This window comes from Brassica napus, chromosome C2, assembly GCF_020379485.1.
Source record: "Brassica napus cultivar Da-Ae chromosome C2, Da-Ae, whole genome shotgun sequence".
NCBI classification, from domain to species: domain Eukaryota; kingdom Viridiplantae; phylum Streptophyta; class Magnoliopsida; order Brassicales; family Brassicaceae; genus Brassica; species Brassica napus.
In genome coordinates this window covers 50,039,502-50,065,340 of record NC_063445.1, presented here as the reverse complement: position 1 = coordinate 50,065,340, position 25,839 = coordinate 50,039,502, and the positions used below count along the sequence as shown (strand labels likewise).

The following is a 25,839-nucleotide window of genomic DNA, read 5'->3' as shown; positions in this document are numbered from 1 at the left end:
CTCTGTGAGAATCCTTGTGCTACAAGCCGTGCTTTGTATCTCACTACTTCTCCTTTCTCATTTCTCTTTCTCACAAAGACCCATTTGTATCCCACTGGTTTGACATCTCTAGGTGTCACGGTTATAGGCGCCAAAAACGCCTCTTTTCTTTAATGATTCTAACTCCACGTTTATAGCTTCTTCCCATTTGATCCAATCCGATCTTTGCATGCATTCATATATGGACGTGGGTTCCAGATCCTCATCTTTTTCCATGATCTCAAGTGCTACTTTATAAGCAAAAATATCATCGACGTCGATATCATTTCTGTTCCATTTCGTTCCAGACATTATATAATTATAGAGATCTCTTGATTGTCCGGCCCTTGTGTCCCATGAATTTCGGCGTCCCGAACCCCATCATTTGGAATGGTCGGATCATTTGGTATGGCCGGCTCACTTGGCTCGACCGTTTGGGTCGGCTCGGCTGGTCCATCAGTGTTCTGGACGGTTTTCTTGATGCTCTCGGATCCAGCACCTCTCTTGGACTTCCGAGGCTGTTTATCTTTGGAACCAATAGGTCTACCACGTTTGAGACGTTGGTTAGACTCTGTAGCCACTTGAACTTGTCCATTCTGGACGTCTATTCATATTGGTGCATTACAAGCCAGGATATACGATTTTGTCACTCTATTTGGGTCAGCAAATGAATCTGGCAGTTGATTAACTAGCTTTTGAAGATGTATAATCTTTTGGACTTTCATATCACATTCTTTAGTCCGAGGATCTTGCCAAGATATTGATGGTCGAGACCATTCAATTTCTTTGCTCAACCGGCCGTTATCTCCCCCTAAGGTCGGATATGTGGACTCATCAAACTGTGAGTCTGCGTATCTGGCCTTAAAAAAATCACCGGTTGTTGGCTCAAGATACTTTATAATGCTCGGGGAGTCATATCCTACGTATATTCCCATCCTCCTTTGTGGTCCCATTTTCGTTCTCTGTGGTGGAGCAATTGGAACGTAGACGGCACATCCAAATGTTTTGATGTGGGACACGTCTGGCTCATGACCCGTGAGTAACTGGGATGGCGAATATCTATGCTCACTAGATGGCCTGATGCGAATCAGTTCTGCTGCATGTAATACGGCATGTCCCCACGCTGATACCGGGAGCTGAGACCGCATGAGCAATGGTCTGGCTATCAGCTGGATACGTTTAATGAATGATTCGGCCAAGCCGTTCTGCGTATGTACATGTGCCACGGAGTGTTCTACACTTACCCCCATGGACATACAATAATCATTAAACGTCTGGGACGTAAACTCACCAGCATTGTCCAGACGTATAGTCTTTAAAGGGAAGTCTGGAAAATGTGCTCTCAGTCTTATTATCTGAGCAAGTAGGCGTGCAAATGCCAAATTTCGTGTCGACAGTAGACAGACATGCAACCATGTGGTCGATGCATCAATCAGGACCATGAAATACCGAAACGTCCCACTAGGTGGGTGTATTGGTCCACATATGTCTCCCTGAATTCTTTCCAGAAAATTTATAATCTCTTTATTAACTTTGGCTGGTGACGGCCTAGTTATGAGTTTTCCTTGTGCACATGTTGCACATGTGAGATTGTATGGGACAACTCCTTTGAACGTGTGCCCTTGTGAGTTCATCATCAACTTTCGCATCATGTTAGTACCGGGATGGCCAAGCCGGTTATGCCATAAAGTGAAATTGTCGCAGGCATTAGCCTCGATCATACTGGCCTTTGCATAGTATATGCCAGTAGACATTGCAGGTAAGGTTTCTAGGATCCTTTTATAGCCTTTGGTGATCGAAATTATGTTAAGGAATTCTTTATTTCCTTCTTCCCATGTTTCAAGATGGAAACCGTTCAATCTTATGTCTTTGAAACTCAATAGGCTCCTTTTAGAGCTTGGGGAATACAAGGCATTTTTAATCTCTAGATGAGTGCCCTTAGGCATCAATACATAAGCCTGGTCGTGACCTTCAATCAGGCCGGCTACACATGCGATGGTGTGTACGTTTGCACTTTGCATTGTGAGATTTAAGAAATATATTTTATCTCTAAGAATTGTATGACTTGTGCCACTATCCACCACGAGTATGCTCATTTCGCCATTCATTTCTATAAATAAGATTTCATTTCTCAGAGACTTCAAAACTTTCATTTTATTAAAGTTGCAGAACACCAAAATTAAAAACACCAAATCAATCATAAAAACAATCATAAAACAATAAAAACAAGTCGTATCGAAAATTTAGTCTTTGAGACAATCAGAAGTCTCAAAGTCCATCAGGTCGTCATTTGCAACATCAGATTCTTTATCAGCCTCATAACCGGAATCATGAACCATATGAGCCTCCGGGTTCTTGTCCTTAAGACTCTCTTGGTAGAGTTCACATAAGTGCTTAGGAGTTCTACAATTCTTGGCCCAATGGTTGCTCATCCCACATCTGTGACAAACGGACTTGGTCGAGTAAGACGGTTTGGATATACCGCCTCGACCTCGTCCATATCCGCCTCGGCCTCGGCCGGGATTGGAACCACGACCACAGTTATTGTGGTTTCCTTTCCGGTCGGCCAAGTACTTATCTTGACTGTTCGAGTAATTGTCACGGTTCCTGTATCCACCACGGACTTTGCCATGTGATCTCTTATCATTCTGGATGTAATTGCACTCGTTGGGATTTTTCTTTTCAACTCCATTGGCCTCTGGTAACGGGGCAGATCCGGCAGGTCTAGCTTCACTGTTCTTCATCAGGAGCTCATTGTTTGCCTCGGCCAGGAGCAGGCACGAGATCAGATCAGTGTATGTGGCGAAGCCTTTCATTCGGTACTGCTGCTGCAGGATTATGTTTGAGGAATGAAAAGTAGAGAATGTTTTCTCGAGCAACTCTTCTTCGGTTACTACTTTACCACAAAGTCTCAACATTGAGACCGTCTTGAACAAGACCGAATTGTACTCATCCACTGACTTATAATCCATGAATCTTAGATTCTTCCAGTCATTTCTAGCTTTTGGGAGTAACACCATTTTCTGGTGATCATATCTATGTTGTAAAGCATCCCAAAGCTCTAGTGTATTTTCCATCGTAATGTACTGATCTTTTAGACCTTCAATGAGGTGATGGCGTATAATACTTATAGCCCTGTACCGATTCTTATCGGTCTCATTGTTGTCCTTGATGATTGTATCACCAAGACCTTTTGACCTTAAGCTGATCTTTGTATCTAGCGCCCACTGCAAGTAGTTATCTCCGGAGAGATTAAGGGCTGCGTAGTCTCTATTTGAGATTTTCGACATCTGTGTCACATTATCATTTCAATTTAAGTTCACAATGTGATCATGTGGCCGCATGGTATAACAAGCTCGGCCACAAACTTTTCTTACGCATCTATGAAAAATAATCAATCTAATCGACCATGGTACGAACAAACAAGCCGCACGGCTATGTAGACAAACAATAGGATCGGACGTGTAAAACTAAATTGACCATGGTGCGAACAATCCTAACATTTGATTCTACATGTACCAGGGAGATTAATGCCACACGGCCATATGAATTTAAATGCAATCAGATTCGAATTCGTATGTTTTCTACATGCTGGTCGATTTCATTAATCAATGTGAATGCAATCCAATTCAAATTCATATGTAATGCAAACAACCTTAGCAATTGATTTATGAATTTAGGGTTTCAACTTTAAAACTAAGGCTGCCGGTTTAATTAAAGGTTTCAAGGCCTTTAGGATTCAAGTTCTAGATTAGATTACTTCAATCAATCAATCTAACAATCCTAAAACCTCAAACATCAAACATTCAATCAATTAAAATCGAATTCAGTCCTTTAGGGTTTAGGGTTTCGATTCCTAAATTAGGGTTTCTCAAAATCAAATCAGGAACAATCAATTTAAGTTCTAAGGAATCGATTTCTATATTTCTAATTAAGAGATTGCCGATTTTAATCTTGTAGGTTTTTAGGGTTTTGATCAAGATCAAAGTTTCCATATTTATGGATTAGGGTTTCTGATCAATCTAGGTTCTCAGATTAAGTTTATACCTTTGTTTGTTGGGGATTTAGAACCGGACCACCTTTAGAGAGAGAGAGAGGATGAGCGGATGCAATCGGGTCGCGGATGGGAGCAGATGCGAGCTGAGGACGATCACCGGCTGTCTCGGGTGTGAGTCTCTCGGACGCGGGTCGTGTGCGATCGCGTCTCGGGTGTGGATCGCGAGCTGGACGGTTCTTCTGAGCTGGAACGTGATCTGAGAACTTCTAGGATTCAAGAGGGATCAACTGAGTTCTTGAATGAATTAAGAACAAGATTAGGGTTTAGGGTTTTTGGGTTGTGGTCGCCGGTTTTGGCTTTTAGGTTAGAGAGAGGTTTCGATTTGTCTCAGGATCTAGAGACGATCGACGATCGTGCTGATAACGTGTTGTAAAAGAATGGGGAATTGTTTCTGTATATTATTAATAACTAATAGAGGTTCCTTATATAAAGATTACAAAGTATAGGAAAAAGGAAATTATCCAAAAACTAATACAACATGAAATATGAAAAGATCTAAAACAGATAAATGGAAAACGTCCTAAGATCTAAAGTCGGCCAAGACATAGCCGACTCTCTCTCCTCTTGGACGCCGACTCTCTCTGCTCTTGGACGCCGACTTTGTCTACTCTTAGACAAGGCCACGGCTGGACCTGGACATTGTCATTGGTTATGGGTCATTCACGTAATGATTTATAACAAAAATAACCTTTTATAATCTTCCATGGTCTTATCATCCTCTTCTTCTTCCTCCTCCTTGTCACGAGGGTCAAGAAACTAGAAACCATGTTCGTCTCCTCCGAAAAACCTCGTTCTCCGATCGATTTCTACAAAGACGACGACGACAACAACAACCCATCATCTCCAACCTCACGAGACATAAACATGATGATCGACGGAGATCTCCAACCCCCTCCACATCACCAACACCAACACCAAATCCTCCTCGGAGACAACAGCAGCAGCGAGGACCACGAGATCAACAACAAGGCCCCAAAGAAGCGAGCTGAGACGTGGGTACAAGACGAAACCCGAATCCTGATCGCGCTGCGGAGAGAAATGGACGGCCTTTTCAACACCTCCAAGTCCAACAAGCATCTCTGGGAAGAGATTTCGAGCAAGATGAGGGAGAAAGGGTTCGATCGGTCTCCGGCTATGTGTACGGACAAGTGGAGGAACTTGTTGAAAGAGTTCAAGAAGGCGGCTAAGGATCAACAAGTGAGTGGGAAGATGTCGCATTACAAGGAGATCGAAGATTTGCTTAGAGAAAGGAGTAAGAAAGTGGCGACGTCTTATAAGAGTGTTACTGCTCCGTCTAAAGTTGATTCCTTTATGCAGTTTACTGATAAAGGTTGAAACTTTTTTGCTTGTTTTTGTGTTTTAGAAGAAGAGAATGGTCGTTAGGTTTCAGTTTTGTTTGCCCTTTTGGTGCTATAAAGGATCTTGACCATTAATGGCTGGTTACTAGATTTGGATTGTCTTTGTTGATGTGTCTTTATGTTACTGTAGGTTTTGAAGATACAGGCATTTCCTTTGCATCTGTTGAAGGTACTAATCCATTCAAGTATCTAAGTTAATCTTTTTGAAATGGTATTGTGATAATGTGAAGCTGATGTTTGTCTTTCTTGGCTGCTTGTTGGGAGGAAGTTTAGTTTTGCTAGCTAGTTAGTTTAGTTCTCTAGCCTCTTACATTAGTAGTGTAGCTTGATTTGTGGAACTAGTTTGATATGAGTTATTTATACATGTGTCCAGCTAATGGTAGGCCAACGCTAAATCTTGAAAGGCAGCTTGATCATGACGGGCATCCTCTCGCCATTGCTTCTGCTGATGTCGACACAGCAAATGGAGTTCCTCCCTGGAATTGGAGGGAACCCGCTGGAAATGGCAAGAGTTTATAACTTTATGTTCCAACTTGTGTTTTGTCTGGTTTCATAACTCATGTTATGTAAGCAGGCAGTGATGGTCAGCCGTTTGTGGGGAAGATCATAACGGTGAAGTATGGAGACTATACAAGAAGAGTTGGGATCGATGGTACAGCTGAAGCCATTAAGGAAGCTATCAGATCTGCGTTTAGATTCAGAACAAGACGAGCTTTTTGGCTAGAGGATGAAGAACAGGTTGTACGTTCTCTTGACAGGGACATGCCTCTAGGGAACTATACACTCCATGTCGATGAAGGTAAGTCTTTTTGCTTTCTCTTCTGGTTTGAGGTTTCTCAGCATCTATGTCTAAATGCAGGAATAGCTGTTAGAGTGTGTCACTATGATGAGTCTGATCCGTTACCAGTTCATCAAGAGGAGAAGGTGTTTTACACGGAAGAGGATTACAGAGAGTTCTTGGGTCGAAGAGGATGGACGTGTTTGAGAGAGTTTGATGGAGGGTTTAGGAACATAGAGAGTATGGTTCGGAATGTAGATAGTATGGATGATCTTCAACCTGGTGTCTTGTACCGTGGAATGAGATGAGAAAATAAGTACTGCAGAAAGCTAGAAGATAGACTCCTTTTTTTTTGTAAATATGGTCAGAGACTGATAGACTTTAAAAAAGCTGAATCCAAGATATGTTGTTTGGTTGTTAAACAAAATGGTCATTGCAAGGGACAGAGACAATGAGAAAGCTAGTTAGCTATTGGACAAACATAAACAACAAAGGTACGTGGTTTCTTACATGGTTCATCGAGACAAGGCAAGTAACGCTGGAAGCAACCTGGTTATGATAGCTTGGATCTCCCTCATGATGATCATGACATGATCTCCTTAACACTTTTCTCTCTCAAAATACACTAATATCATCAAAGTGATCAAACACTAATGGAAGATTTTTCGACCTTAGTCCACATTTTACAAATAATAACTCAAAATTTCACAATTATTGCTATTTACTTACATCAATTAATATTATTAATCTACTAATGTTGAAAATGTTGTACATCAAATTAACCACTTAATTCATAACAATAGGTATATTACTAATTAATACAAAATCAATTATAAACATAATTAAAAAACGTTTTAAAATATTTATTTAGATTCTTTGATGTTGAGAATAAAAGAGTAATCATCTTTCTTTCTTTTTCCTACCAGTAAGTAACTCGGTGTCTCTGGTGAATCAAATGAAAAACTAAACAGATGAATGAAACCTTTCTTAGCCTCTCTACTAGAGAGCTCTCTCCACTCCTTCCCCAAGCTCTCCTCCACTCACTGCCACGCCATCAAACATGGTTACATCACAGACGTTTACATATCCAACAGAGTCTTAGACTCCTACGTAAAATCAGACTTCTTGGGTCACGCCCACAACCTGTTCGACGAAATGCCTCACAGAGACACCGTCTCTTGGAACACCATGATATCCGGATACACAAGCTCCGGGAAGTTGAACAACGCATGGTGCTTGTTCACGGGTATGAGAAGATCCGGTTCTGATGCTGATGGGTATAGCTTTAGTAGACTATTGAAAGGAGTTGCTTCTGCGAAAAGGTTTGATCTTGGGGAGCAAGTTCATTCTTTGGTTATAAAGAGAGGTTACGAGAGTAATGTGTACGTTGGGAGTGCGCTTGTTGATATGTACGCGAAATGTGAGAGAGTTGAAGATGCTTTCGAGGCGTTTCGGGAGATTTCAGAGGCTAACTCTGTTTCTTGGAACGCTTTGATTGGTGGGTTTGTGCAGGTGAGAGATGTGGAGACTGCGTTTTGGTTGTTTGGTTGTATGGAGATGATGATGATGGACGATGGGACTTTTGCTCCACTTCTTACTCTGCTTGATGATCCGTTGTTGTGTAACTTGTTAAAGGAGGTACATGGTAAGGTTTTGAAGCTTGGGCTTGAGAAAGAGATTACTATCTGCAATGCTATGGTTAGATCTTATGCGGATTGTGGTTCAGTATCAGATGCCAAGAGAGTTTTTGATGGCTTGGGAGGCTCAAAGGACTTGATTACGTGGAACTCGATGCTTGCAGGTTTCTCTAAGCTAGAGCAAAAGGACTCTGCTTTTGAGCTCTTTATTGAAATGCTAAGGACAAGAAACGAGATCGATGTTTATACTTACACCAGCATCATAAGCACTTGCTGTGGAGAAGAACATCAAGTCTTCGGACGGTCCTTGCACTGTTTGGTTATAAAGAAGGGACTGAAACAAGTAACCTCGGTTTCAAACGCATTGATCTCTATGTATATTCAGTTTCCTACATGCGCCATGAACGATGCTCTCTCTCTATTTGAATCCCTGGAAGCTAAGGATCTTGTCTCTTGGAACTCGGTGTTGACAGGGCTATCTCAAAAAGGTCCAAGCGAGGACGCGGTTAAGTTCTTTACCTACTTAAGATCTTTAAACACAGAAGTAGATGATTACGCCTTCTCTGCAGTTCTCAGATCATGCTCTGACCTTGCAACGCTCCAGTTAGGTCAGCAGGTTCACGCTTTAGCCATTAAATCAAGCTTTGAATCAAACGAGTTTGTAGCTAGCTCTCTGATCTTGATGTACTCAAAGTGTGGAGTCATCCAGAACGCCCGAAAATGCTTTGAGAAGATCTCCTCCACACACAGTACAGTAGTTTGGAACGCAATGATCCTCGGATACGCTCAGCACGGTTCAGGCCAAGTCTCGTTATCACTCTTCTCTCAAATGTGTAACCAAAATGTGAAGCTAGACCATGTAACCTTCACTGCAGTTCTAACAGCTTGTAGCCACTCCGGTTTGGTACAAGAAGGACTGAAATTGCTTCGGTTAATGGAACCGGTTTACAAAATCCAACCACGAATGGAACACTACGCAGCTGCTGTTGATCTCCTAGGCAGAGCAGGGCTTGTGAAGGAAGCCAAAGAGTTGATCGAATCAATGCCACTGAGTCCTGATCCAATGGTGTTGAAGACTTTCCTTGGAGTTTGCAGGGCTTGCGGGGAGATTGAGATGGCTACTCAGGTGGCTAACCATCTGCTGGAGATGGAGCCTGATGATCATTTCACGTATGTTTCGTTGTCTCATATGTATAGTGATGCCAAGAAGTGGGAAGAGAAAGCGAGTGTGAAGAAGGTGATGAAGGAGAGAGGTGTGAAGAAAGTTCCAGGTTGGAGCTGGATTGAGATTAGAAATGAAGTTTGTGCCTTTAATGCTGAAGATCGATCTCATCCTCTTTGCGAAGAGATTTATTTGATGGTTGAAGATTTGACTCAGGAAATGAAGTGGTTTGAGACTGATAATGAGTTTGATGAGCAAGCTTCACTTCTTGATGTCAATCACTCTTAGTTTCAGCTTTTTATATCAAACTGTTGTTCAAAGAAATGTCTTAACCATTGATAATCACGTGATGATATAAGAAAATGAGATAATTATGATTAATTAAACAATGTCTGGAGTAGCTTTCATTTGGCCCATATATGTGGTGGGCCTTCAATTTACAAAGTCGCAATGTTGAAGCGCGCGAACAGCTTGCGTGTTAAAACCTTTTCTTCGAATTATGTAACTTGGTTTTGTCAAATTCATTTTTCAATTAAATATTAACTTGCGTTGACAACAACAAAATAAAAAAAAACATTTTGCTATTTGAATTATTAATCATGTCTACTGGTATTGTTTTGTGATCTTTATCTCGAACTGAAGGTTATACCGTTACAACGAGCCAGCTGTCCCTTTGGGGTCATACGATAAAATTAAAATGATACATAGAAGATTAGTATGAACTATTCATAAGCATGACATGCACAAATCGAGAAATAGTCCAATTTTTTTTAAAAAATATATGCATGTGCTTTCTATATCATCTCCTAAACTGAATTCACTTCAAGAGAATTTTACTTTTGTTAATACTCTTCTAGCCTCTCATGAGGAAATGAGCAATGCCCAAAAAGAAATGGAGAAACTTCTATAAGTAGTGACTACAAAAGAAAACCCATCCACTTAAAGAGGTACATCTTTCGTATTATACGCCTACTTTCACACTATTAGCGGGAGATTCTCTTGCTCCAAGTAGCAAAAAATATTATGGAGGAAAAAACTCCATCCTACATGATTATCCAAAAATATTATGGAGGAAAAAACTTCATCCTACATGATTATCCAAAAATATTATGAAGGAAATTCCATCCTACATGATTATCCAAAAATATTATGGAGCAAACGCTTCGGGGATGATGCCTTAATTGGTCCACGTCGAGTTATACCCTCCACTGAACTCGCTCAAAAGAGTGAGTCACAAGCACAAAAAAACGACTAGAGGTAGGAAGTCAAGTAAGCCAACCCAAAAAATTCAAGAAATAGAATGGACATTATCTAAGGCCTAAGAATAGAGGAAAACATGTCTCAAGAGGTCGAGGCAACCAAAACTCCTAAAATTTATTCACCTTGTCTCTTTCTCTAGCTTAAATTGTTTTAAGCTTTATCTCAACTGCAAAATGTTGTAATTTTCTATGCTTTCCATCAAATTTGTAGCAAACTATATGGCTCAAAAACCATATCAGTTATTTTGATGCATCAAATTAGTTTAAGAAAAAGAAAAAAAACGAGCCAGTTATAATTTATATGACTACGACATATATGCTAATGCTTTATATATATTACGCTGAATTTAAACCCACCATATCAAATTATTAATAATAAAATTTGGATACGGCCAGTGGCGGCGGAGGCAGAATATTTTTCTACATGGGTCAATTTTACAGCAACTACATTTTATGGGGGTCAATATGTTAATTTCTTGATATTTCATCAGGTTGTAGAAAGAAAATACAAGTAAATTTTATTTTCTAGAAGAAATGATATGGGTCATGTGACCCCCCTCCTCGTGCAATAGCTCAGCCACTGGATACGGCTGGATTTGCTCAAGTCCTCGCTACCCTGTTTAGCTAATTTCCATAGAGGTGTTTTTAGTTTGCTTAACCCTAATAATATTTTATTTTGATTAAAATTTCGATAAAAAAAGGGCGTGATTAGTCACCCACTGGCGTGTATCCGGCAAATACCAAACCCATCCACTCAAACAAGTTTAAAAATTAATATCTCAATGATGAATTGGTTATATATTAATTATTATAATATATTAATGTCATAGGATGAAATCATATTATTCGATTGCTCTTTAATTCAAATATTATTTGTGTGTATTTCTTGAAATCTTTAAAAGACAAAGAATCTAGTTGGTGAACGAGTCCTTTCCCTTACCCAATCGTCTAATTACTTTCTTAGACATGTTCCATTTCAAACTATATTATAAATTAGTACACTGACTAGAGATTTTAATTGTAACAAAAACTTGAAGAACAACAACAACAAGAAGAGAAGATGAAGAAAGTTATGGTGATTATTGACGAGAGCAACTCAAGTTATGATTTACTTGTTTGGGTCCTCACAAATCTAAAAGATGTCATTGACAGCTCCAAAGTTGTGATCTTCGCAAAACAGCCACAAAATTCCTTCACTCCTCCTACCGCACTTTCTTCGTCGGTGGGCTTTGCTCAGATTTTCTATCCATTTTCTGCCAGTTAAGTCGTCTTGTCTTATCGACCATGTTCTTTAGATTTTCTTTAAAGGTTGTTTTTTTTTTTCTTATGTGTTTTTATGTTTCGCAGATGCAGAACTCATGAGATTGGCTCAAGAAAAGAATACAAAAATTGCGTTGGGTATATTAGACAAAGCCAAGAAGTTATGTGGAAATCATGGGGTAATGTTTTGACCAAATCGTATTTATGGCATCATTTGTGGATATATATTAATAAGTTTAAAGTTTATTTCATTAACAACCATTTGTTGTGTTTCAAAAAAAAAAATAACAACCATTTGTTGAAATGTTTAATCTCATCATAATCATGTTGAAAGCAGGTTAAAGCAGATACATTTACTGATGTTGGAGACGTGAAAGATATAATCCACAAAATAATTCAAGAGCGAAAGATCAATTTAATAGCTATCAGCGATCAACAAAACCGAAATCTTAAAAAGTAAGAAATTCATAAATAGTTCGATGGTTTTTTTATTCGGTCAGTAAACTTAATATTCCATCCATTTCATAATATAAAATGTTTATAAAAATATTTTTTTTTTTCAAAATATAAAATATGTATTTTTAAGATAATTTTAATTTTACAAAAAATTGCATGACCAAAAGTATTTTATTATATAATTTATGATTTAATAATGCATATTATTTTATTTTAAATTATAAAATAAATTTATTTAATGATAATAATTTATTTAATGATAAATTTCTTTTTTGGGTTTTTAACCCGAACACTACGCAATATGAAATATGAGTAATGAACGAATATTCCGAGAGTATGTCCTTGAGAACATCAGTTTCAGAATCTCAAATGAAGTATTAGGTCCGGGCATTTTAACCTGGATCCGAAATCCGAACCGGAACGAAGCCAAAACCGAACAAAAAATTTACAAGTACTTTTTGGGTCTAAATTTTTTTTACCCGAAAGAACCGGAACCGAAAAGAACCGACCCAAATAGACCCGGATCCAAAAAGAACTGACCCAAATAGACCCGAACCCAACTTAAAACATGTATATCCAAAACTATGATTTTTTGTGTTCTATTATATATATTACTTTATGATTTAGTTTTAAATATCTTTTGTTAACAACATTTGTTATTATTTTGTGATATTTTTAAGTAATATGAAGCTTTAAAATGTAAAATTTAGAGTTTAAAATGTTTTATTTTAATTATTAATAGTTTTATTAAAGTTATTTTGTAAAATTTTAGATATATATGACAAATATCGACTATATTTGATGGAGTTGGATATGTCATATCATTTTCATATCATAAATATCCGAACCCGACCTGGACCCAATATGAACCAGGAAAATTACGGGTATTTTATGGATTTTTTTAGTTATAGATCCGAACTGACCCGGATCCGAAAAGAACCGATCCAAACCCGAACCTAAAATTTCTAAGTATCTATTGGGTCTAAATTTTTAAGACCCGGTCCTGAAAGGAACTGGTCCGAACGCTATCAGAAGATCCGAACTTCCACGCCTACGAAGTATCGTTATGAATATATTTAAGTAGTCTTCGTTTATCGTTTAGTTCAGTATAATAATTTGTTGTAATGAACGAATAACAAATACAATGACCACTATCCTTATATAAATGCAGGTGTTTACCTACTACAGAGTGTTCTCTTGTGGTCGTGAAATGAAGCGAGGATTTGGCAAACATTCAGATGGTACAAAACGCAAAAAAGTATATGTAGTGTTGTATGCGATTGTGATTATGTAAAATATATGATTACGTTAGTTTGGGGTTGTATAGTTGAACATTTGGTTGTATGTATATGAATAAATAATATATAAATTAGAAAAATCTATATTGTTTAAAAATTTATATATAGTTGAAAAATTATTGTTTACAAATGGAGAAGTAGTATATAGAAAGAAGACAAATCTGGAAAGCCATAAATATTTTTCCTAGACCAAAGTTGCTAAATTAAGAACATGGAGAGAAGAGATTTTACAAGATGAGACTTCTTTTCCTTTTGTTAAAATGTTCCTATCAAGAGCGATACAGTTACCACAGATCGTAATAGTACAACAAACACAACCAATAAAACTAGCATATTGGAAACCGAGGGAAAAGAGAGTGAAAGATAGGAGACATTTAACCTAATCAAAAGAAGGATTGGATGAAAACAGTGAAATAGGTGTTCGGTAAAAAACACAAAATGCGGCATAAAGGCCCATTAAGCAATTGAGTACTATGCCTAAACTGACGTCGTTTAATTGAGTTTCTCATCAACATCATCTTATCTCTGAAAGCTTTTGAGAAGTTTCTCATCTGCTGTGCCCTCCATGGCCGTTCCTCTCACTCTCTCCTCCCGCTATTGTCACCGTCTCTACTTCCCTACCACTTCATTTAAGGTACTCCTCATTCCTTTTCTATTAACATACATTCACGAAATATAAAGCTTTTGTGTAGTATCGTCAGCAACAAAGTCGTTGTAGTATAGTGGTAAGTATTCCCGCCTGTCACGCGGGTGACCCGGGTTCGATTCCCGGCAACGGCGTTATTTTTTATCCTTTTTTTTTTGCCAAAAAAAACTTGTGTAGTCAAAGTGTTCGATAGAATGTGACCCAGATGAGAGTCTTGGTGATGTTTTGGTTAGATGTGTTTGTGGCCTCAAGGCAAGAAGTGAGAACCAAGGAACTAGATTGTAGTTGGTTGTTATGTAAGATGTTTTGTTTCGATGATAAGCTCAAACCAGTTTCTGCATCCACATTGGAAGAAAGATCCTTCTGTAAATCTATGCCCTTGTTTAGTTTGTTGATGCAGCAATCACCTTCTTGTTGTGTTCTTTCAACAGGTATGCGTTCAGGGTTACCCCCAAGTACGTGCCTGCGAACATCAAAGACAGAGATACAGCTGGATTTGAAGATGGAGATGAAGTGTCACTGGAGCCATTATTTTAACATTTTGTAAAACGGTATAATAAGATTATTTGTAACATTTTGTTTCTCAATGGAAACTTTTTTCAAACTGCAAAGAAATTTTACAGAATATGTTTTTAACGAGTATGGGGTTATTAATACAAAGCTTCCCCCATATTTTGTTTTATAGAGTTTAGAAAACCAAATTGTATATTATGCGAGAGAGAGCCATTACGCCTCTTCATCATCATCATCATCATCATCAATGTAAAATCTTCTTCTGACACGGCGTCTTTGAGTTCCAGACTCTTGTTCATCAGAAGACGGATTATTATTGTTCTCCCCATCTCTACGTGATGTTCCTGTCTCACCTTCATAGCTCTCTCCCCAAAGCCTTGAAGACCTTATCCTCCTCACACCTACCTGTGACCTAGCTCTAGATGTACCTGACCAGCTACTACTACCACTCCTTGCACCGCCACTCGATTCTGGTCTAAACACGCGGATGAGGAAGAAAACTGTAAGCCAACCACCGTCATCAAACGACATGATCTCATCGTCGTTGTTGCTTCTTCCTTCTCCTCCTGCAAAAGAAGACTGCAGTGTGCTGAGCAAATCACCCAAGTCTCTCTGCCTTTCTAGCCTCCTCCAGCTCCTCTGCCTCTCGGGATCCGCTTCTGATGGCCTCACCCCTGGATGCAGCAGCCTGGCGTGCTTTCTCAGGTCAGAGTAGGTTCCGCTGAACTCACAAGTCTCGGAAGAACAGCTTCTACGTTTTGCGTTCATGAAACACCGAGCAGGCTCATCAACTACCCATTCTTTTATATTTCCACGGCATAACGGGCAAGTAAGCTTCGGTTTGCCTTTCTCTTGCTCTGCCTCTGCTTCTACAATGCCTTCTCCTTCTCTCGGATTCACAACTGTTACCACAGATGCAGCCTCAGCTACTACACCTTCTGTCTCAGTTGGTGTCTGCTTAGAAGCTTTACGGTACTGATCGAAACAGTTTGAATGCCGGTGGCTAGTGTCGCACATGTAAGGCCTGCAGCCATTATCATAGGAAGAACAAACGAGAAGGATTCCGTTGTGAGGCTGTTCCATACAGACGGGACATCGAGCTTCTTCCCATTCCTTAACTTGCTTCTCACTTGGCTTCAAAGCACGGCTTGACTCACAATACAAAGACGATCCTCTAAGCCTCTCATGAGATACAGAGCGGTGTTTCCTCTCTTTAGGCATGGCTCTTAGGATGCAAACGAAAACAACTTAAACCTGCAACAACATTTATGGAGTTACTTAAGCACAAAGGTTTGTTCTTCGATAAAGATCCTAAATAACTTGTTACAGCACTCGAAAGTTTCGTACTTTATGTTCTAATCGATTAACCCATCTGTTCAATCGACGAAAGGAAGAAACCCTAGATGAATACGAGATGATTACATGAATCAAAACCCTAATGTGAACCAAACCCTAAAACTGAGTGAGAGATAGAAGAGACGAAGAAGAAGAGATAGATTACCGGGACAAAGGTGTAGAGAGAGAGAGAGCTTTGAGGGAGACGAGACGATGAATCGATTGATAAACGGAGGAAACCCTTAAATCGGGCTCCCCATAGAGAGAGAGAGCTAACGAGTCGAGACGAGGAAGATGAGGCGGCTACTTTCCTTCTTTTCTTTATTTTCCTTTTCGAGATTTAATTTAGGTCAAATCTACAAAATAGCATATTTCTGAGTTATATCACAAAAATAGCACTCAAAAACTAAAACGACCAAAATAGCACATTTCTAAGTTTATCCTTTGAAAATTTTAATTTTTTTATTTTTCAAAATTTGAAATCTTATCCCCAAAACCTCATTTCTCAACTCTAAACCCTAAACCCTAAACCATAAACCCTAAACCCTAAACTCTAAACCCTAAACCATAAACCCTAAACTCTAAACCCTAAAATCTAAACCCTAAACCCTAAATCCTAAATCCTAAACCCCACCCTTTAACTCTAAACCCTAAGTTTGTGACTTTTGATAAAATATTAAGTGATATTTTTGTGACTTTTGACCTTGAGTGCTAGTTTGGGAACATAAACTTGATTTAGTGCTATTTTTGTCTTTTCCCCTTTAATTTATTATATAAAAATAATTTAGCAACACTAATAAACAAATTTATTTCCAATAAAATATACTCCTATTATTTTCAACAATATTGGCATATCTCTTTTCTTTTATATTAAAAGAGGATCATTCCTATAAATTAACCTTGCACTAATGTGTTATTAACCAAAATGCTATTTCTTACGTGTCATCACAAGAGTTTTTCTCACATTCTTTAACTAAAAATCTTTTTTTTACCAGAATAATTACATGTATTGTCATTGTTATAAACCTAACTTATTAGAAATTTGTAATCATTAGTTGCTTCAACAATAATTTATCATGGTTATGTTTGTATATTAAACTTAGATAAAACATGTTTACAATGTCCATATAAGCCGCCTTGATATAAACTTGTATAGTTATATATTTTTATAAATATATACAAAATAATTTTATTATATAATTGATATAGTCGTACCATATAGCAAAAAAATAATTATAAAATAGTTATATAAATATATATGCAAAACATTAATATTATATAGTTGATATGATCGTATTGTCTACAAAAATAATTATATTATGTATATAAATATATACAAAATAATTATATTATATAATTGATATGGTCGTACTGTAAATCATAAGAGTTCTTTATATTAATTTAAATTAAAGGTTGGTCCAATCATATATGTATATGGTATATTAGATCTTCGCGTATATAACCTTGGAAAACTGTTGGTCATTTGGTAATATTTCATACCCAATTTTCATAAATACATTTTGCCTAAATTATAGTGATTAATTTATGAGCAATAATGAGACGTAAATTAGCATTTCCATATATGGATTTTTAATTTGAACATCCTTTAATTTTGTATATCCGTTAAGGAATATATATGACACATTGAATACTAATTATTAATTAAGAATGAGGCATGATACATTATGTACATGAGAACATCTATAAATTAATTTACAAAAGTTTTCTTATTTAGATTTTTTTTATTTTATGATATATTTATTCTAAGATAAGAAAAATATTTGATTTTAGTGTATAGACATTAATTGTTGTATTTTGAAAATTGACATTTATATTAATTTTATTATATTATTTGGTGTATATAATATATATTATATAGAACTTAAATGTGGTTTTAAATATAATATTACTAAATTTCATCAAAAATATATTAAGTGTTAAGAAAATATAAAGATAATTCCATTGTTAATATAAAACAAACAATATAATAATAGGTTCTTACTTATATAAAATATGTATACATATAAATTATTAATTTATAATTTTAATGGGACCATATATTTACATAGAATTTGATTTTCTAAAAAAATATTATCTTATTATTTTATCGATTTGTGTCAAATTTTGAACCTGCCTGAATTGAGACCGATAAAATTTATTGATTTATAAAGATTATTAATTTATCGAGTATTCATTTATAGAGGTTCTACTGTACATGTATTATAATTTTTTTAATTTTTTATATTGTATTGTAAAATTAAATTATATCGCACATATTTATTATTATATAACATAAATATTTTCATACATTATCTCATGATGCACAAGTCATTATCAAATCTTTACATTTTTTATCAGATTATACTATATTCTTTTTAATGCTGACAAAAAAATACTATATTCTTTTTAAAAGAGTCGTGGTCGATTCATTATATACGTTTTAAACGAGTTGCATCGATTGAATCACTGTGTCCTTAACTTTATTAAATCTTTAAATTATTTTTCTTTCCATTACTGAATTTGCGTGATCCGTGTCTGTATGTAAAGTAAGTTGAAGAACAAAATCTTTTTATTTACATCAAATTACGTGATCAATATGGTTATGGTCTGTTAAGGTAATTTGGGCGATAATCTCGGAGAGCAAGTTTTGGTTAATGAATTCGTGAATGTTTTATATAATTAATCACATACGATTTCATAATTTGAAATCTAATCATTCCTCATCCTATATATAAATAGGTTGTTTTGAGCACATCTACTCATCACATTCTTCTTCCCAAATCTTCATTACAGATTCGATCTCTTGAGCAAAACACTTATGGTGAGTCTCAACTCATTATATAACATGTAGTCTTGTGACTATGACTTTTACATTTCTAATACCTATAGATTAAAAATTATAATCTCTTTTAATCCATTCACTCTGCGCAGGGCGCGGGTATCACCTAGTACTGACATTATAACAACGTTACAAAGTTTTGTGTCCACATTTATTTATTTAGATACCACGTTTCAAAGTTATTATAATTGTTTTGTAGAATGTTAGTAATTGATATTATTAACAATTGTTTGTTGTTGTATTTTTGTCTTTGTTTGTTTCTTTTGTTATTAGAAAATTAAGCGTCAAATTAATTGTTAACTCTGTTTATATAAGACATTAGGAGATTGTTTAAAAAAAGATATTAGGAGACTAAAGTGTTAAATTATACGATAGTTACTTTATTTGAGTGAAGCAATGTTATATTTTATTTTTTTCCAGACTAATTTTTGAAAATATTTGTATTTTTATATAATAATTATTACTTATGCTTTTCCATAATTTTCATCTTTCTTGGCATAAGATTTAATAAATAGCAATTCTTTCAAATAGTCATTTTTAAGTTTTTATCAAAAAAATAACCTTCAAAAAGAAAATGACCAAAATAGCTTCTTTTTTATTTTGAAAATTTTAATATTTATTTTTAAAAATTTGAAACCTTATCTCCAAAACCCCACCCCTTAACTCTAAACGATAAGTCTAGATTAGTTAATCTTAGGGTAAAAATACATTTTTACCTTTTAATAAAACTTATTTTGGTTATTTTTTTCATTGAGGGTTAAAATTTTTAAAAGTGCTATCCTAGGAAATTTCTCTTTAATAAAATGTGAATACTGTAAAAACATTTGATCAAAGTGAATATTTTAATTAAATTTTGTATTTTTTAAACTTATATATTTTCATTAAAATATTTTTTTTGACTAAATTTTCACCATTATTAAGTTAGATTCTGTGATCTAACTAAAAATTTATTGTTAAATATTTTTGTTACTTTTTAATTTTCCAAACCGATTTTTGTTTAATTTTTCAACTATTTCTTAATTTTTGGTTAAAGTTTTTCAGTATTATTTTTTAGTTCTCTAAATTTATTTTTGGTCAGATGAAACAGAATTCTATGAGTTAATAGCTTTTTATTTTTATTGGCCTAGGTTTGATAAAATGTTAACAATAACGTAATTTGATTTCTCTTTTTTTGTTCTTATTATGATCTATTTATTTCTATATTTTATGTATTTTGAATTATTTTATGGATTTACATTAAATTGATTTGATGTTTAAATTTGTAATTAAATTCAAGTTATTTGTCTTTTTCCATCAGATAGAAAACTTGGTGAACTATTCGGTTTGATACATATGACACATTTCTTTGTGATAGTAGCATATGACACATCTTTGTGATTTAATTTTATTTTAAAATCAATTCTATATTTTTTTATTTAATCAAATTCAAATGTAATCTTAATAAGTAGTAAAATTACAAACATAATTCTGTGGGAAACAAATTTCTGGGAATTGAATTGTGTGTAAGCATTAATTGTGTATATCCTAAATCTACGGAGAATTAGGCATAAAAAGGAGAATTCAAAATCAAATCTGCCGAACTCAGCAAAATATAAATATAAATTTTGGTTTAGCACGTGAAGTCTACTAATTTACGCTTAAGTTTCAATAGTTAAATTTGGGTTCCTGGTTAAATATTAATAAAATGAAAACCCTTGTTTTTTTTTTGAAAATAATGAAAACCCTTGTTTCATTCTTTTTATCTTCTCTGACGGCGTTTGATCTCTTCACTCTCTTTTTCTGATGCCAAAGAATCAAGCAAGTTGTTTGATTCGATTTTGGGTCATGTATTGATATGAGTTTCATGCTTGGGTTTAGCTAATTTTACTCATGTCGTTGTCTTTCAGATCTGTGCTGATGGTTTCACGGTGACGTTCCCCATCCCGCCGATAGGTGAAAACCTCTCGCTCTCTGTTTTTGGTGAAGCCATGGAACCTCTCTTTCTCTCTCTTTACGAAGCTTCCGGTGGTCTCCTCTCCGTTCTTCCTCTTTGCTTCACAGACCAATGTTGGTGCTTCTCAGCTCAAAGGTGTAAAACATCTTGTCGCTTTTTCTACTCCTATGCTCTTAAGTTTTGCTGCTTGATGTCGTTCTTTTATGTTTGTTCATGGCAGACAACTCTTTGGTGGTGGAACAACGTCGATTTCAAGGCGAGAGAAGCTATGACGCAGCCAAGATCGAGAAGCAGATCTGATGAATTTCATAGAATCAAAGACTTATTTATAGGTAAAGAAAAAAGAAAGAATGCATTTAGTGAACAAAGTGGGAGGAGTGGGTCGGTTGTGTTAAACGCAACGTAATGTTGACTAAATCCCTGTGTCTTATGAGTAACATGAATCGACATCAGGAATTGCTCCAAAAAAAAAAAGAATCGACATCAAGATGGCAACGTCGCCCGAAAAAGATGTAGCCAACATGAGTCGGTTTATTCATTAAACCAATTTGGACTTTCGTTTTATCTATTCTATGGTCCAATTCTAAATAGATAGTTATTGTTGTGAGTGGCCCAACTCTAAAGAGATTATCACAAAGGTTTAAGGTCAACATAGTAGCCCACATACACAAAATATTTTCGTTTAAAATTTCATCAAACAAACCTCAATCCCATAGTTATAACCCATGTTCGGAAACGCGCTAGGCGCTAGTCGGGCGGTCGGGTTGGGCCTAACGCCTAAAGAGAAAATCGGAGATTAATCGGAAATTATGCGGGGCGGAATTTTTAGATGGTTTACTGTGTTATAAAACATGTTAATCTTTAATTGTGTATAACATTAATACATTTTCATGTTTAAGATAGTATAAAACACACAAATAGAATATATAAACTTAATATAGTGTATTTTTCATCAAAATTATGAATATAAATGATATTTATAAAATTTTAGATCAAATAAAAAAAAAAATTATTAAAAAAAAAAAATAAAAAAAAAAAAATAGATTAGGCGGCTAGGCGGTCATTTAGGCGGCTAGGCGGTCATTTAGGCGGTCTAGGCGGAAAAAATCGGATATCCGATTTTTTAAACCGATTTGGCATAAATCGGGGCGGAAGAGTGACGCGTAGCGCCTAGGCGGCTAGGCGGCCGATTTTTAGAACAGGGGTTATAACATTAATGAAACGTTGTGTTTTAGTTAATGGACACGTGTCACACCCACATATCTTGACTTTGTGACCTGGATGCTGAAGTGGCACAACAGGAGAGAGACAAACATTTTTTTATATATATATAGATACTTCTTTCTAACAATGAATACATCTTGTATTTTTCTTAAATTGGTCTTTGTTTTTTGGATTTTTCTTTTAATAATAAAATTGACTATTTTTGAAGATTTTTCAGAATTATTTATTAAGCTTATATTATTGGCTACCTGGTAAAGTAATACTAATAAACAACATTTTTTTTTGTTGATCAAAATTATACAATTGAGTTACAAGAGAATTAAATATGTTCTACAAGGCCTAGTCCATGAGCTAGTAGCCTTTTTCATTTATGAGAGTGTGCTCATTAGCTACGGAGACACAGTGCAAAGAAAACCATGTTTGGAACTTGGCCCATCATCAAAACTAAATTAGTACCAATAGTCACTTGGAACTTGAAAGAATCTCTTGTAAAAATCCACATGGAAACTTAATTTCTTTTTGTCACAATTGATAATTCTGTATGGAAACTAAATCAGTGGGCTAGTGAAACCATATATCACAGTTGCATTAAAAAAAAGATCCGACTTATTCGAACCCAATTCTGTGTCCACAAGATCATATTTGAACCCAACCGATTCAGTGAAAACCAAGCCTGTGCTCGACCACTTGGAGAGAACCAACACCAAAATATCAAATTTGGTATAATTTCATGTTTAATAAGATACCAAAATTGACATAATTCCATCAATTTGTTGTAATTTAATGTAACATTATTCATCACACCAGATATTTAAAATACATATTTTATTATATTTTATTTATTAATATATTATTATTATTATTATTATTAATTAGTTCAAATTTGTAAGTAAACATAAATATATTGTATTATTTGCATTTTTAAATTATTTTTAATACATATATTTCAGTTAATAAATCACTAAATAAATATCATCATTTACTTCATATTCTATTTTTTATAAATGCTAAAACTACAAAAATTTAACAAGCACAATATCTAAATTTGCTAAAATAATTATTTATCAATTACAAATAATAAAATAATAAATATTATTAAAATATAAAAAATAAAAAAATATTATTTTTAGTGTAAAATTTGGTGTTATTGTTCGAGATAACAAAAAAAGTATGATACCAAAACGCTAAATTTGGTGTCATTGTTAGAAATACCTTATCGGTAGGAAGTATTCTCTGATATATGAAACCAGCCTCACGCGTCCACTTTAAGAACCATGTGACCCGAAGGGCCATCGTTCCAACCGCATGTATCACTTCCTGGCTTGGACTGGCCGGGTCAGTGAAACCAAGCCGAGCTCGACCACTTGGACAGAACCAACACCCAATTACTCTCTATCCCTCATTTGAGATACAAACCCACCCTGAGATTTTTTTAAAAAAATATTCATCTACAAGTCCACTTGTACTTGCCTGTTGTAGTCCTCTCATTTCATAATGCAAGATATATATGTTTAAAAAAACATTACGAAAAGTATTACAGTTAGACACCTTAAGGCCATCTTTATCGAGGTATTTAAAAAAATCCTTAGGGGGGAGTTTAAAGGGCTTGGGCCCCATAAAAGCATAAGAGTCGGTTATAAAAGTAATGAATTAAGAATCGACCTTGGTTAGTTTCTCGTACTGTTTGCGGACCCCACTGACACGTGGCGGTCCGCGATTAGTTCACTTTTTAATTTTTTTTTAATCAGACAAAACAAAACAAAACAAAATTTAAGAAACCCCCTAAAAGTTTCAGCCCTAAGATAAAAAATACCAATGATAAAACCGAATAGGACTTAATTTTTATAGTAGCACAAGTTAATTTATTCAGTGGCAGTACGCCATTTGAGTTGTATCAGTGTATATACATCTGGTATATAAACATTTTATAAGGAATACTGATTCCAAAGATGAAAACAAAATGGGTTGCTGTTCTTTTGTTGTTGCAAATTATTAGAACTTTTTTTTTTTTTGGTAAAATCAGATTATTAGAACTTTCGGCATAGTTTCGATTTAAGAATCGATATTTACCGAAAAAGTTAGTTTACTAAAATTTATATAATGGATTAATTATATGCTTAATTACAGAATTTTTAAATAAGAAAATATTAAACACTTTGGTTCAGTCGCATGATAGTAATCATGATGGGATCTTCATCTTTTATTTCTGACACGAAGAGGAAGAAGGCAAGAGGAAGAGACGAACGTAAAGAGCAAAACTGGAAAAGAAACAAATACAAAACGGCAGAGTGCAGTAATAAAACGACACCCTTTATTCAAACTCATCTCACATATCCAAACTAACATTTTGTGTTATATATATTCGACAACAAAACCAAACCTATTCACCATTTTGTTCCGTCACGTTATCCTCATTTCTGGAGACAAGAGATTTACATTATTGTATGTCGAAACAATATACAATAAAAATGTACTGAAACGCTAGTTCTTTTTAACCAGCGGGGTTGGTCTGGTGGTGTTGAGAGAGCTTCGGCCTCAATACGCACCCGGGTTCGAACCGCTGGCCAGGCAATTGGGGTATCTAATTCCCCATAGTACCAAATGGTCCGCCTCGCGCCGAGGGGTTGGCCCCTGGGGGTGGAAGTCCCTCCAGGTTAATCAAAAAAAAAAAAAAAAAAAATGCTAGTTCTTTTTTATAATATTTTGAAAAATAACAGCGAAAGATTTACCGTGTTCATTACCGGTCTGTTTTAGTCACGCAAGTCAAGAATGATGACACAACCATGTACTTTTTTTTTTTCATATACTTTTTTGTTCAACCATAATTTTTCATTAGAAATTTAAATTGAGTTTACAGCCCAAAGGGTCTGTTTTGCAACTTGACCTGCCCATACATTTTCCGATCTGAGAATAAACTTGAAAGCGATGAAATTAAACGATAAAGAGAGTTGGTGAATATCATTCAAAGCTCCATAAATTTCCAGATTAATCTCCTTCTTGTTGATGGCGTTGATGAGGATCTGAGAGTCTGAGATGATTGAGAGAGATTCAATACTGATGGAGAGGGCAAAGATTAGGGCGGTTCGAATCGCCAAGGTTTCTACCATTAGAGGCGATGAGACTGAGGTCTCTGTCGCTGCATGTTGGGATGAAGATACGCGATCATCAATGATCCAACCGAGTCATGCAATTCCCGAGGAGGCGTTCCACGCAGCGTCTGTGAAGATCGGTCCCGGTCCGATCCCTGCTGGTGGTTGTGAAGGTACCCTTCTCACTCTTTCCCAGCCTTCCTTAAAATCCCCAAATACGAGAGTGTTTATATCAGAAGCAAGTGGAGCTAAAGTCCATACCTTTTCTGCGTAGGGGCATTGGAAAAGAAGGTGGTTGACGGTTTCTACTGCGTTGCATCTGGTGCAGAGAGGTGAGACCGGTATGTTTCGAATTGCGAACTGTTCTCCTACTGGTAGCACGCACTGTAGGGATTTCCGAAGAAAGACTTTAATTTTTTCTGCTGTTTTGATGTTCCAGACACTTGGGAGCCAATCAGTTAGAGTAGTAGGATCTTGGGGGGAGATTTGCCGCTTTTTCTTGCGTGATTGTCAAGTAACCTGATCGAGTAGAATATTCCCCCGTAGAGTTCTTTAACCAGACCAAGGAGTCATCCCCTCTCAGGATACTGGGCTTTATCTTAAGTATTTTCTCTTTATGGAAAGGGATTAACTGATCAATCTTCCCCGTGTCCCATTCATAGTTATCTTGCTGTATGAGGTCCGAGACTTTGAGTAGTTGCAGAGCCTCTGGTGCTGGGCCATACGGTCTCATTTGTTCACTATTAGAAAGCCAGGGGTTGTTCCATACGCTTATTGATTCACCAGAACCCACCATCCATCCAAGCTGCTGCTTGAGGAGGTCTCTACCGACAAGTACACTTCTCCAACCATGCGAAGAAGCAGAAGATGCCTGACAGTTCATTAACATCTCGCTGTGACAATACTTCCCAAGAAGGCATCGAGCTAGAAGGCAGTTTGGATTCTTGATTATACGCCATCCTATCTTGGCCAGGAGG

The 25,839-nt window shown here is 36.0% G+C and overlaps 4 protein-coding genes, 1 long non-coding RNA gene and 2 other non-coding genes across 7 annotated transcripts; 6 read left to right on the top strand and 1 right to left on the bottom strand.

The window, feature by feature from the left end:
• Positions 1 to 4,754: 4,754 nt before the first annotated feature.
• Positions 4,755 to 6,656, top strand: LOC111203342 (trihelix transcription factor GT-4-like). Its single transcript, XM_048746915.1, has 5 exons — positions 4,755 to 5,405; positions 5,564 to 5,602; positions 5,807 to 5,938; positions 6,008 to 6,232; positions 6,293 to 6,656. The coding sequence occupies exons 1-5, from the start codon at positions 4,841 to 4,843 to the stop codon at positions 6,517 to 6,519; spliced, it is 1,188 nt and encodes a 395-aa protein (XP_048602872.1). The 5' UTR covers positions 4,755 to 4,840; the 3' UTR covers positions 6,520 to 6,656.
• Positions 6,657 to 6,891: 235 nt separating this feature from the next.
• LOC106401369 (putative pentatricopeptide repeat-containing protein At3g25970) lies at positions 6,892 to 9,391 on the top strand. The gene has a single exon (XM_013841879.3). It carries the CDS (start codon positions 7,187 to 7,189, stop codon positions 9,296 to 9,298), a length of 2,112 nt encoding a protein of 703 aa, XP_013697333.2. The 5' UTR covers positions 6,892 to 7,186; the 3' UTR covers positions 9,299 to 9,391.
• A 286-nt stretch (positions 9,392 to 9,677) lies between these two features.
• On the top strand, positions 9,678 to 9,780 carry LOC125582862. Its single transcript, XR_007320304.1, has one exon. It is a non-coding gene; the product is annotated as a U6 spliceosomal RNA (small nuclear RNA).
• A 1,446-nt stretch (positions 9,781 to 11,226) lies between these two features.
• Positions 11,227 to 13,363, top strand: LOC111202706. The gene is made up of 4 exons (XM_022695564.2): positions 11,227 to 11,528; positions 11,617 to 11,708; positions 11,867 to 11,985; positions 13,157 to 13,363. The coding sequence occupies exons 1-4, from the start codon at positions 11,330 to 11,332 to the stop codon at positions 13,197 to 13,199; spliced, it is 453 nt and encodes a 150-aa protein (XP_022551285.1). The 5' UTR covers positions 11,227 to 11,329; the 3' UTR covers positions 13,200 to 13,363.
• Positions 13,364 to 13,991: 628 nt separating this feature from the next.
• Positions 13,992 to 14,063, top strand: TRNAD-GUC. The gene has a single exon. It is a non-coding gene; the product is annotated as a tRNA-Asp (tRNA).
• Positions 14,064 to 14,491: 428 nt separating this feature from the next.
• Positions 14,492 to 16,134, bottom strand: LOC106401380. The gene is made up of 2 exons (XM_022697056.2): positions 15,944 to 16,134; positions 14,492 to 15,696 (listed from the first exon to the last, which is right to left on the bottom strand). Exon 2 carries the CDS (start codon positions 15,661 to 15,663, stop codon positions 14,656 to 14,658), a length of 1,008 nt encoding a protein of 335 aa, XP_022552777.1. The 5' UTR covers positions 15,664 to 15,696; positions 15,944 to 16,134; the 3' UTR covers positions 14,492 to 14,655.
• A 4,239-nt stretch (positions 16,135 to 20,373) lies between these two features.
• LOC125581457 lies at positions 20,374 to 21,279 on the top strand. The gene is made up of 2 exons (XR_007319065.1): positions 20,374 to 20,684; positions 20,770 to 21,279. It is a non-coding gene; the product is annotated as an uncharacterized LOC125581457 (long non-coding RNA).
• The last annotated feature ends 4,560 nt before the right edge of the window (positions 21,280 to 25,839 follow it).